Source organism: Narcine bancroftii, chromosome 4 (genome assembly GCF_036971445.1).
Source record: "Narcine bancroftii isolate sNarBan1 chromosome 4, sNarBan1.hap1, whole genome shotgun sequence".
Taxonomy (NCBI): Eukaryota; Metazoa; Chordata; class Chondrichthyes; order Torpediniformes; family Narcinidae; genus Narcine; species Narcine bancroftii.
In genome coordinates this window covers 182,778,444-182,791,517 of record NC_091472.1, presented here as the reverse complement: position 1 = coordinate 182,791,517, position 13,074 = coordinate 182,778,444, and the positions used below count along the sequence as shown (strand labels likewise).

The following is a 13,074-nucleotide window of genomic DNA, read 5'->3' as shown; positions in this document are numbered from 1 at the left end:
GGGACTGAAAGCCAAAACTTTTATTTAGTTAATGAGGATAATCTCACAGGGCAAAAGGATGATTTTTTTAAAAATTGATGGAATAACTTTACAATTTTAAAATTTCCATTGGAATAACATTTCATCTCTTCAATGGTTATGCTTTCTGGATAAAATCCATTTAGAGCTAATTGGAAATATTTAATCATCTTTATATAAAATTTGATCCTAAGCTAAGATTAGTTTTAAATATTACTTCATTTTTTTAATTTTCAGAAATTTGCGCCAGATCTTCCAGTCTCTTCCTCCCTTTATTGACATTTTATCGCTGCTACTTTTCTTCATGGTCATTTTTGCCATTTTAGGTAAGCTCTCAGTTCTTTTATTAATGCTTATTTTTTATACTATTTTTTATTGAATCCATTTTATATTCATTAAGATCACATTGAGGATTGAAAGCATTCAAAGTAATTGATCAATCAGACATTTATTTGACTTTTTGACTGAGAAATTCTTTATTTAACATAGATCTTGAAATAATGAAATTACTCATTTTAGCAATAACGTACATAGATAGGGAAGCTAACTTTTAATAGAGATACATTTTTGAGACTCTGGAAGCACTGGATAAATGAGACAGGGCATCTTCTCTTTGGGGATTTTGTATTGAAAATCAATTAATATGATTTTTTTCATTCAGAATATTTAATAGCTGATTGGGGCAAACTCAGATAATATAGCCTGTCCATTCATTCAGCGGGAAAGAGATCTGAAATCTATTTGTTGATATAAATGGCCAATAAATTGCGGCAATCTCCTATGTTGCTAAATGTGTGCAAAACTGCTCTTCATATTTTGCCATTTACAATGACATTTTTCTGTGTGAGGCACAAGATCCAAGCAAGGAAATGAGCGTTCATTCTTGATATTTTTAAAAAATGCATAATCAACAATTAATTCATTTTTATTTTCAAAAACAATAGGACGTGTTTGAGATATTTATGAATATTGTTAAGAGATGTTTCTGAGTTCTTTTAAGTTGCTTCCCCTGTCCTCAATATTCCAGACATCTATTTAGATATTCACTAGGTAGTTTTAACAAAAATATACAGACAACCCTGCGTTACAGCCATTTGGGTAACAGAAATTTGTCTTTACAGAATTCCTAAGCAAAATAATGGGGCACAGAGTAAAATTCAGTCTGATGGTGTTTATGTGACTAAAAAAATAGAATTTTTATTACTTTTCAACTTGTGATTAACTATGAATGTACATATCTTGTGGATTTAACATTACAGAAATTTACAATGCAGACCATTTTCTATGAATATAACACCTCCCCTTCACCCTACCCACCCCTATAAATTTAAAGTTAAAAATAATTCATATGGTGAATTGTATAAATAAAACCATTCAATATGCTAGGGGATGGTCTAACAGGATTGTTTACATTTTGAGTTCTATATTCCAAGTGAATGGCAGAAAAACTCCTCCTCTACTACATGGTTAGCCCTGATGCAGCTGAAATTCAAATCTAGTTTCAGTTGCCATCACAATGAACATATAAAGAGAAGTTAAAAGAATGAGGAAATATTCATTCCTTGCATTTTTTTCCTCTTCACACTTGAAAAGTTGGTTACATTTCTAGATGTAAATCTGTAATTGTACTGTCATATGATGCCATTTTTTAACTTTTTATAGGTTTTTATTTGTTTTCTGCCAATCCATTGGATCCCGTAAGTAATCACAACTAATAACAAGAATCTTTGTTGATCTTTTGTAAAACATCTCAAATGCACCTATAATTAACGTTCTTGAAGTATGTATATTCTTGGTTATTTAGGTATAATGACTGATTATGGCATAATTTTCACATTAGTTCTTGAGATAGTTATTAGATACTAGTTTAAAATTAGATATCTGAACTTTTTTGAGTTACTGTAACTTAACCTATGGTATTTTATATTTGTGCTGTGTGTTCAAAAAGATATGAACAAACTACTTAACCCTTCATAACTATTAATATCCTTGATTAACAATAATTTGTCTTGAATTAAAAATTAACAATTGATCACAGTGAACGATGAAGATTTTGCTTCCTGAACACTTTGGGATGCATTTTATGGCTTTCAGGCTGATAATCATGAAAATCCCCTTAAAACTTTTCTATCACTGACTTTTTTAGATATAAGCTATACATTTCTTTGATTTATATATTGCTCATAAAGCAATGTATTTTGGTCAGTCCAAGCGTGCCTGAGTATGCACTCCGTACAGCTGCTATGCAAATGTGGTCTTTGGCCTGGGCGTGCTTAATCAGGATAGATGCAGATAAATCATAAAAGCATTTTACATATACAGATGCTGAGCATTACATTGATATAGATCGAATCCATGTTGATGTATGTTCTTCAGGCAACAACATAGTGAAGGTACTTAACAATAGCATTTATTGTCTCCAGAAAGATTCAATACAGCAGAAATGTCTCATCAATATTGCAACAGCTCTGATACATCCTGTTATATTTGTGGCAAGTATACGCTTAAGGCTGAAAGATGCAGTATGACTGCACTTATTAAGAAAGCCTATGAGCTCTTCTTCATTTGTAAAATTGGTGACCAAGACAAACGCTGGGCTCCTCACATTTGTTGTGTATCACATACAGTCCACCTGAAGCATAATTTATGCAATTTAAACTTGCTAAATTCAATAAAAGTTAATTTAATATTTGTCATACTTCTTAAGTGATACAGCAAATCTGAAATTATTGCTGTGTTCATCTTAATGTGGTCTATCATCATCATTTTTTTCAGGAAACAAACCTTTTGAAAAAAGTTATTGTCCAGTGTTATGTATACTTTTTTTTTGTATTTTCTTATGACATCGAAGAAGGTAATTCAATAATCAAGGACCATTCTCATCATTTCTATTCCTCTTACTTCCCTGTCACCTGTACTCCCTCACATGCCCACCATCTCCTTGTAATTTGCCTACAGACCATCTACATTGAGGAGAATTTGCAGAATCCAATTAAACATACCTTTGTGATGTGGGAGGAAACTGTAGAATCTGGAAGAAATACACACCATCACGGGGAGACTGCAAATCCATATAACATAACATAACATAACAATTACAGCACGGAAACAGGCCATTAGGCCCTTCTAGTCCGCACCGAACCAAACACCCCTTTCTAGTCCCACCTCCCTGCACAATGCCCATAACCCTCCATCTTCTTCTCATCCATATACCTGTCCAACCTTTTCTTAAATAATACAATTGACTCCGCCGCCACTATTTCTCCCGGAAGATCATTCCACACAGCTACCACTCTCTGAGTAAAGAAGTTCCCCCTCATGTTACCTCTAAACCTCTGCCCCTTAATTCTTAACTCATGTCCTCTTGTTTTAAACTTTCCTCCTCTTAACGGAAATAGTCTATCCACATCCATTCTGTCTATCCCTTTCATAATCTTAAATACTTCTATCAAATCCCCTCTCAACCTTCTACGCTCCAAAGAATAAAGACCCAATCTGTCCAATCTCTCCCCATACTCCAGATGCTTAAACCCAGGCAACATTCTGGTAAACCTTCTCTGCACTCTCTCCACTCTGTTTATATCCTTCCTATAATTAGGCGACCAGAACTGCACACAGAACTCCAAATTAGGCTGCACCAACTTGGTGCTTGGTCAGATGGATTCTAGTGGCAAGAACTCTGCAGCAGTAACCACACTAATTGCTGAGTCACTATGTTAACTAACTGCCATTTGGAGAAGAGATCCAACTTTCTTTGGTTGTAGACAATTTGCCTAACCTGATGATTTCAAGTTTTGGTTTATACCCCTAATCCTTTACTTTCCACCTTTTGAAAATAGTTTATTTCTGTCCTATCAGTTCCCCTTAACCACTTAAAAACATTGAAGAAATCACAACTGAGCCCACGTAGACTAAGCAAGGCTTTGTATTGCTGTGCATCTTCAACCCTAACCAAGTAGAATCTACAGAAAGAAATAGAGGTAGCATGAGATTGATGGCATTCCCACCAATGTTACCCGACCCCCTGAGTGTTTCCAACACATTTTGATTTTGATCGTAAGAGTGACTTTTATTTGCTGCAGTTTTCCACTTTACTCACTTTATTTCTTTCTATTTATGTTTTTATGCTTCCATCTGCACTACTTACATACTTGCTCTATTTGGTTATATTGCACATCTTCAACTCCCTCTTTAATGGATGATCAATAGTTGAGAACCCATGAAACACAAGTCATGTCATTTGGATTTTCTATCTGTTTTTATTGATCTTTTGAGGGAGTTTCTGAACCAGCTATCTAAGTTGTATCCTCATCAATGACATTCAATTTTAGCTGTCAGTCTTTTGTGTAAAAAAAAAAAAATCCAATGCCTTCTAAATATCTTTGTTCGCTTTTCCAAAGTATTTAAAACATGCTTCTCTGAGCAGCTAAAATTGTCTAGGTGTTTGGAGCCTCTGACCTAGAAACTCTAATGCATGTACTTTTTTTCCAGTGTTTGGTGCATAAAGATTATTTTTTTATGGAGTGAAATGTTGGGTTGACCTCTGGCCACATACAGTTCTGACTCACATTTGTAAATGTATACATCTTTTAACACGTATTATTCATTGATTTATAGGGAAAATTCATCTATCTGGTATTGAGGTGTCTTTGGTGATCTCAGAGCAAACAATTTTCATTGTGTTGCTTCTATACAGCAGGGTGATTTTAAAATAGTTCCAAAGCAGTTCCCAAATCAGATTGTGAACCCGACTGGCAGAATCTCCACGTTTTGTTAAATATTCAAATCAGGGCACCCTCTCCTCTCTTCTGATCTGCACAATACATATCCTCTATTTCCCCCTAAAATCACTGATTGGAATTGCTTAACCTGGTTCCAGTCCTCCTCTTACCAAGTCCCACATTTCTGACAAACACCTTTCCAGGCCATGGGTTCTCAAAAACAATACCCTTTTGTTTTGTTGGTCTCTTATAGATGCTATTAAACATCCATCTGTAGTCATAGATCAGTAATTTTTCAATGACAAATGTAATGTTAATTGATGCATACATTCATGGTTTCCTTCTTTAAATGATTGAATATGTACTATATTCAATGTAAAATAGAGTTATGATTTTCTTTTGTTTTTATAATGTAAATATCAGGATTCTGCTTTTCTGACAATTTTTTCTTCTTCTTTACAGTATTTTAGTACTCCAGAAGACAGTCTTGTCAGTTTGTTTGTTCTGCTAACTACAGCTAAGTGAGTTTACACAAATGCTTCAGTGGAATTTAGAGCAGAATAGAGCTGTATGTATTTTTTCCACACATCACTCACAGGGAAAGGCCTTAACAAGCAAAATGAGCTATGTTTTCAATTGCTAAGTACTAGAACAAATTCAGTTTCTGTTAACTCTGGTTAAGAATTTTGAACAACTGTCAATTAACTTTATAGTAAACTTCTTAATCTAGGCCAATGGCATAATGTGTTGTGGTAGCAATAACCGACAGCTTGGGAAGTTTGATGGGTGCTTGCATGTAATTCCTTTATAAACTGCTACTATGAGCTGAGACAAGGCATTTCACAGTAAATAAAGAAATTACACAGACAAATCCCCATGAGATTCAAATATTTCAATGATCCATGTTTAATTTAGTGAAATTGAAATGTTCTTTCCAGTCTGTGTCAGGGACTCAGATTTTTGCATTTGAAAGGTCTCAGGTTTAGTTTCAAACTTGTGCTAGCTAAATGTTCTCAGCAAGGATGGCAATTCCTTTAATGAAGATATTGAAGAATGGAAGTTTTCTTTTAAAATGTTTTTTTGGAAATTTCGTGTATATTGGAGAAAGACAGGTGAAAACTTGGCTGTAATGTCCTCGCCAGTTAAATGACAATCAGACAGTCCAGAATCACTACTTCAACTAGCCACTTTCAATATTCCAAAAATTTATATTTACTTTTTTAATTGAGTCAATCAATAATCACCAATGTTCATTTTAACTTTTCTGAATCAAGCTAATTCTGTAGTTTTCCAGATGTGATGATGCCAGCTTATTCCAAAAATTCTTGGACCTGTGTGTTCTTCATTGTGTATTTATCCATCGAGCTCTACTTCATCATGAATCTGGTATGTTTTTGAATTCAAAAGGCCAGAATAACAACCTGTGAATTTGTTTTGCATCATGTTTGCTATATCAAAATTGTTTTAAAATTGTATTCTGATCAAAACTTTCCAGCTTCTTGCTGTAGTGTTTGACACATTTAATGATGTGGAAAAGAAGAAGTTCAAATCACTCCTTTTGCACAAACGATTAGCAATGGAGCACGCCTTCCGCCTTCTGGTCAGCAAACGGGTGAGCGCTCTGTTATACATATGAAATCTTTCAGCTAGTTATGTATAAATGTATATGTATTCAAAGATTAATCCCATTTTAACTGTTCACTTTTGTAGAGAATTTTAGCATAAATTTGCATACAGGTTTTTTACGGGCAATTTAAAAAAATATTTTATTTTAAAAGACTCAAGCAAATATATACAAACAATATAAGACATTTTCTTATCACACAATATTTTATATATATATGAAATAACATAATAAAAATAAAGTTTTATCCCATTCCCCAGATATTAAATAAACCATAAAAGGAAAAAAAAACTAAAAATTAAAGCACACCATGTCTGTACCAGAACCTGAATTCAATCTCTTCTTTATTTAATGGCAATGGCCAATCTTACATCCAATGTTTAATTCATATTGAAACCAAGACAAAAACTTAAACCAAAAAAATTCTTACACGTTTGTTTAAAAGGAATTATACTTTCAAATCACACAAAATTTGCAATAATATTTCAATGAACCTAATTACAGAGAGAATGTTAAAGTTGAATTAATTTATGCCAATATATCTTCTATGGATTCAGTACTAGAATGTTAGAATACATCCATACAACACTTATAACAATATCCCAACATTTGTCATGTGTATTGAATTACTGTTTTCTGTCAGCTTTGTTGAAAAGGTGGCACCTTACATTGAGAAGTAATCTATTAAAATGAATAACATACACAGGATTTGTATAAGATGTAATGATCATTATAAACCCATTTAAAATTTAAATATGAATAAGACCATAAAACTTGGGAGCAGAAATATGTCATTCAGCCCATCAAGTCTGATAGCCATTCATATCATACCTGATCCATTTTTCCTTTCAACCCCATTCTCTTGCCTTCTTTTCATTATCTTTGATGCCTTTTCTAATCAAGAACCTATCAACCTCTGCTTTAAGTATTTCCAATGATGGCTGCCACATCTCTTTGTGGTAATGAATTCCACATGTTGTCTGGCTGAAGAAATTTCTCCTCATCTCTGTTTTAGGAGGATGTCCTTTAATTCTGAGGCTTTTCCTTCTAGTCCAAGGCACTCCCACTACTGGAAATATCCTTTCCATGTCCATTTTATCTACGCCTTTCAATATTCTATATGTTTTGATAAGGTCTCTTCTCATCCTGCTAAACTCCAGTGAGTACAGGCCCAGAGCCATCAAATGTTCCTCATACATTAATCTTCTGATGCCTGAGATCATTCCTAATTACCTCCTCTAGACCTTCTCCAACACCAGCACATCCTTCCTTAGATATGAAGCCCAAAATGCCTTCAGCTGTACATCTTTGTTTTTGTATTCTAGTCCTCCTTACTACTAGCTCAACCTGCAAGTTAATCTTTATGGAATCTGCACTGAGATTCCTAAATTCACTTTCTGAATTCTCCCTTCATTTAAAAAAAATATCTTCTTCTTTATTCCTTCTGCCAAAGTGGATGCCCATGCACTTCCCCATGCTGCATTCCATTTGCTACTTTGCCCATTTTCCCAGCCAAGTCTTTCTACTTCTTCAAAACTACCCACCCCTCTTTCGATCTACTTTTCTGCTAATGACAGAAGCTTGAGTTACTTCCCCAAGACCAAACTATCTCCATCAGAATCAATAAACCACCTAGAGCACTGTGGGAAACGATGCCCTCTCCAACCTCAAATAGGTACGCAGTGAAAACATCAATCGTGTGTGTGTGTATATATACATTATATATTTTTTTTTAATTATTTTTTTTAATTATGTATATTTTACTACAGAAGCCAAATGGCATTTCCTTCAAACAATTTGATGGCCTAATGAGATTCTATTACCCAAGAATGAATGCAAGAGATAAATATCTCACTTTCAAAGCACTGAAGAAAAGAAATACTGAGTTACTTGGGTAAGGGCTTCCCTGTTTTATATCTTAATTATCAATTCATTTTGAAAATATTGTGTTCCTTTCCATATCATTTCCACATTAGAATATCTTCTGCATCAATTGTACCTGCTAGGATTGTGAACATATAAACAATTTATGTGTTTAAAATATATATTCCACAGTGTAGAAGATTTTTACAACTTCTATGAAGTTACTGGATTAAAATGGAAAGTAAGTATTGTGGAAATTTTATAATTTCTTTTTGTTTCACTCAGAACAAAGTTCTGACTTGGATGATGGTCTATGTTGGAAAGTTTGATTGAGATTTTATAACAGGGCTTTTAGATTGAACCAACACGATAATGGTGCAAATTCAGTGTGAAAATAGAATAAACATGGTATTAAACTGAGAATGTGTGTTGACATCTCAATGTTTTCCCAAAATGGGGTTTAAGTTTATTCAACTGTATACTGAAGACAATGTTTAAACTAACAGGAAGATCCTAACAAAATTAAGTGTTTATTTTTTGCCTCATTTAAAAGTAATTGTAATCATCAAATATGCTATTTTTAATTAAAAAACAGAAATATTGTAAGATGATTCAATCTATCATTTTTAATGGAGAAAATTTCCATTGCTCTGGTTGAAAATGTCTCACCCCCACTCATAGTGCATCTCTCCATGGGAATGTCATATTGTTACTCATGATCCAATAGGTTATTATTTATTTAACATCTTAGCAATAACTACCATCAAACTATGTAAAACCAATATATGCCATAATATAATGTTGTGGATGTGTTAATATTGCTTTACCACCCCTAGGCAAAAAGAAGTGGAGACTATTGGTTTTATGACCTCCCACATACTCCATTTCTTATTTTTAAAGGTAACTATTACTGTAGATTATCTATTGAAATTGCCAGCTTCTTATTGGATATCCTGTAAAAGTATTTTGCAAAGATGATAATTATCTCATGATCTTCAGTAAATTTAATTTTAAGTGTTGTATTGAATACATACATGTGTTGCAGGTTATAATGTTGAAACACTGTAGATTATTGTCAAGGTTTTAGTAGTACCTGCTAATTGAAATTTTATGACAAATTTTGATGTCTGATTCCAAGAATAAAATCCAAATTTTCTTTGCATTATGTAAGATTTAATTTTTTGGATAGGTCAAAATTGCTAAGCTTGATAGTTATGACCTGATACTAGTTATCCTTCAAAGTGAATTGAATGGATTCAGCTTGAACTGCAGCAGTGCCATTTTGACAAGGTTTCCACTCTAAAGATATGCAACATTTCAGGTTTTTGATCTATGATAAAGAAGGAAACGTAATGTATGTTCACATTGGAAATTGGTGTGATTTATTCAGATCTTGGTTAAGTTGTTATTATTCCAATCTCCTCAATATCCTACTTTGTTAATATTGATTTTATTTCACTTTAGAATACAAGAGCCAAAAGATGACTTAATTAAGGCATATAAAATTGTTAGAGATTTAGCTAGAGTGAACAGTGAGGACTTATTTCCTGCAGCAGAGAGATCTAATAATCAGGGCATAGATTCACAATAATTGATGGAGGATTGGAGGGGAGTTCAGGAAAACATATTCATCTGAAGTATGGTGACAATATGAAACCCATCAAATGAAAGGGTGAGAAGCTCAAAATAACCATTGTATGTTTAAAAAGTGCTAGTTGATACCGATTGGCCAATGGGACCTTCTATTGTTTTCTCCAGCTAAGATCTTTTCTAAGAGAAAGATGGGGACCAACATTGACCCCACCTGAAACCAGTTAAATGGAATGAACACAATGGATGGGGAATACATCCAAATTTATAACAAAAATGTTATTATGCTCTCAAAAGTGAAAATGCAAAACCAGGTTTACAGAGGTCAAGGGAAAGATGGGAGTCAGACTTGGGTGTAGTAATCTTAGAAAGAAGCTGGTCAGATTGGTGTACAGACAGTATGACATCAATTATAAAAGCAAGATATGGACTAGCTCAATATAATTTTCTGCACCAATTATATCTTATTCCACAGAAGTTACATAGATCAAAAGCAAAAATTTCAGAGATGTGTTTCAGAACTTTTCTACATACTACATGGTTGAGCGTAAAGATGAGGCCATTTTGGCAAGATGACATACAGAAATTAACCAGGATGACAGGAGTAGCCTTCATGGGTGACCTGGAATTATATTTACTAGGCAATTTTATTGAAATAAGCAACAAATTGACTAAATATCAAATCCCATTTATAAAAATAGCAAATAAAAAATGTATTGTGATCACTTGGAAGTACCAGACTCTTTAAGTGAATCTCTGATTGAGTTTGTTGTTGAGAAGTCTGAGGGGTTGCAGCTGTTCCTGAACCTGCTGGTGCGAGTCTTGTGGCATCTATACCCCTTTCCTAATGGCAGCAGCAAGAAGAGAGTGTGTGCTGGGTCTTCAATGAATCCTGCTGCTCTCTGACGGCAGCGTTCCCTGTAGATGTTCTCAATAGTGGGGAGGTTTGGAGGGCTTTACACTCAAGGGTATTGGTGTCCCCATACCAGGCCATGACGCAGCTGGTCAGCACACCTTCCACCACACCTATGTAGAAATTTTCCAGGGCTTCTGGTGTGAAACTTCCACAAACTCCTGAGGAAGTAGAGACCCTGACATGCTTTCTTCATGATGCCGTTGGTGTGTTGGGTCCAGGAAAGATCCTCCAAGATAGTGATTCCCAAGAACTTAAATTTGCTCACCCTCTCCACCTCTGATCCCCCAACGATCACTAGATTGTGCACCTCTGACTTTTCTTTCCTGAAGTCAACAATCAGCTTCTTGGTTTTGGTGACATTGAGTGCAAGGTTGTTATAGGTGCACCATTCAGCCAAGGTTTCAGTCTGTGTGCTGACTCACCCCCTTGCTTTACGTAACCCAGTACCATGATGTCGTCAGCAAATTTGTAGACGATGTTATTGTGTCGCTAATTTCTTCGGGACTCTATAATTATTTAAATAGAAAACACAGCCTGAGAGATCATTTCAGAAGAGCTTATTGACAAGGTTAACCTTGGAGAGTCCACAACAGAGACTCTGCCCGTATCAGGCAGAGAACAAGCTTTTATAACCCAAAACAAACAAGTCTTTAATCAATTGCTACAGGATATGTACTCCCTCTCGCACATTATGGTTACAAGACAGATTGAAAAGCAGGAAACATACAAGGACGCATCCTTATCACATTCCAACAACTTTGTGTGAGTTACTCCCTCACCCTCTTCTGTCTTGGCGTCTACTTGATTAAAGTCATGTTCCCTTCCACAGTTCCCTCCTTGTAGATTAAAGATCTACACCACTAAGGGAGCATCCTCTTTGTCCTGGCGATTGGATATGGCCTCTCGATACACTCACCTCTACACCCTTTTTATTGTCTTGTTAGCCTGTCCTTCATGTGTGCACACTCTAACCCACATGCAAATGATCACCATGAGTAAGGCCATTAGGGCCACGAACATAATCACAACAGGGTGCCATGCAAGGTGTAGGGTGGACGAGGCTCTGGTTGACCATTCCTTAAAAATGCCCCACCAGTGATGGACACTAAGTTGCGTGACCTGGTCGGCTATTAGCACCAGTTGTCCCTCCTTGTAAGTCAGGTCAACCTTAGCTTGGTTTAAGGTGCGGCCTAGCTTCTGGAGCTTTACGGTGATTTGCTCATTTTCTTTTAGCATCTGCTGCAACTGGCTATAATTCACCATCGGCCTGAATAAGGGGTCAAGATGGGCAGTTCTGTCTTCACTAACCTGTGTCATAGAACCTATGTGAAAAAGATGATTCTCCCGAGATATGGATTGTGTCGACCTTTTCTAAACAACCATGAACAGGGGGAGAGAGTGTCTTTTGCCTGTTCACGATTATCTCCAAATGCCCATACATACATACTTTATGGGTTCGCACCTCCACTACAATGGTCCGGTTTACGGGCACGAGCAGCCAAGTGCACGTGCCCTCTGTATATCTCATAGTGCACAGGTCATACAGAGCAGAATGTAGCGGACGTAGCATCCCATCAGACCATTGGACACCAGACTCTTTGGTGTGTGTGCGACCGTCCTCATCTAACCAGGTTCTTCAGAATATCAGCTCCCAGAATTGGGCTCCGAACAGTTGGGGGATTGGCACGAACTGGCACCAGGTGGATGCGTTCTGTCCCTTCACCAGCTGCCTGGTGACATTGCATCCCCCTATGGTCACAGCGTGTATGCTGTGGGTCTGGGTGGAGCCAATACTGCGTCAGGTTAAACATAACTTTGCAAGTTGCCGTATGGTGAGACAATACCTTTCTTTCTAGTTCTGCCCGTAGTAACTGAATCAAGATCTCTGAGAGCACACATCTAGTATAGTTGTGCACGACCCTGGTTTCCCCAAAGACATTTCCTATCTCAGCTATCAGTCACACAGTATGGGTCCATGTTCGCATTTAGGCCCGATATCCCATTTCCCACCATGTTTCCCCATGCATTTCTGATTCTGATTCCTTCTCCCACCTAAGTCCCTACCTTCTGTATCTTATTCTGTGGTGTCTCAATATCTGCAGCATTCAATATTCCCATTCCAATCCCTACACCTCCCAGGACTCCTTCTACTAGTCCCCGTTTACCACGGCGTTTACCCACCTTTAGTCCAGGGTAAACATTCTGGCAGGCTCTAGTATTGTCAGGTATCATACCGTATATAGAGGGTGAGGTTTATAAGCGGGGACGACTGCAGCACCTTCTGGCAAGTCTCCAAGAGGCGATGTAAGTGTCTGCCCTGGGTATCTATGGGTGTGGGGAGT

The 13,074-nt window shown here is 36.2% G+C and overlaps 1 protein-coding gene across 2 annotated transcripts in view; it reads left to right on the top strand.

The window, feature by feature from the left end:
* The window catches only part of tpcn1 (two pore segment channel 1), a 104,005-nt gene that overhangs the window by 49,391 nt on the left and 41,540 nt on the right, over positions 1-13,074 (top strand). For both annotated transcript variants that reach the window (XR_011356242.1, XM_069933183.1), the window contains exons 6-13: positions 256-344; positions 1,681-1,715; positions 5,202-5,260; positions 6,026-6,125; positions 6,235-6,351; positions 8,133-8,257; positions 8,419-8,467; positions 9,063-9,126. Coding sequence is in view for 1 of the 2 variants with exons in the window: in XM_069933183.1 (XP_069789284.1) it covers positions 256-344; positions 1,681-1,715; positions 5,202-5,260; positions 6,026-6,125; positions 6,235-6,351; positions 8,133-8,257; positions 8,419-8,467; positions 9,063-9,126 (638 nt within the window). In the remaining variant the exon portion in view is untranslated. The remainder of the gene's footprint in view (positions 1-255; positions 345-1,680; positions 1,716-5,201; positions 5,261-6,025; positions 6,126-6,234; positions 6,352-8,132; positions 8,258-8,418; positions 8,468-9,062; positions 9,127-13,074) is intronic.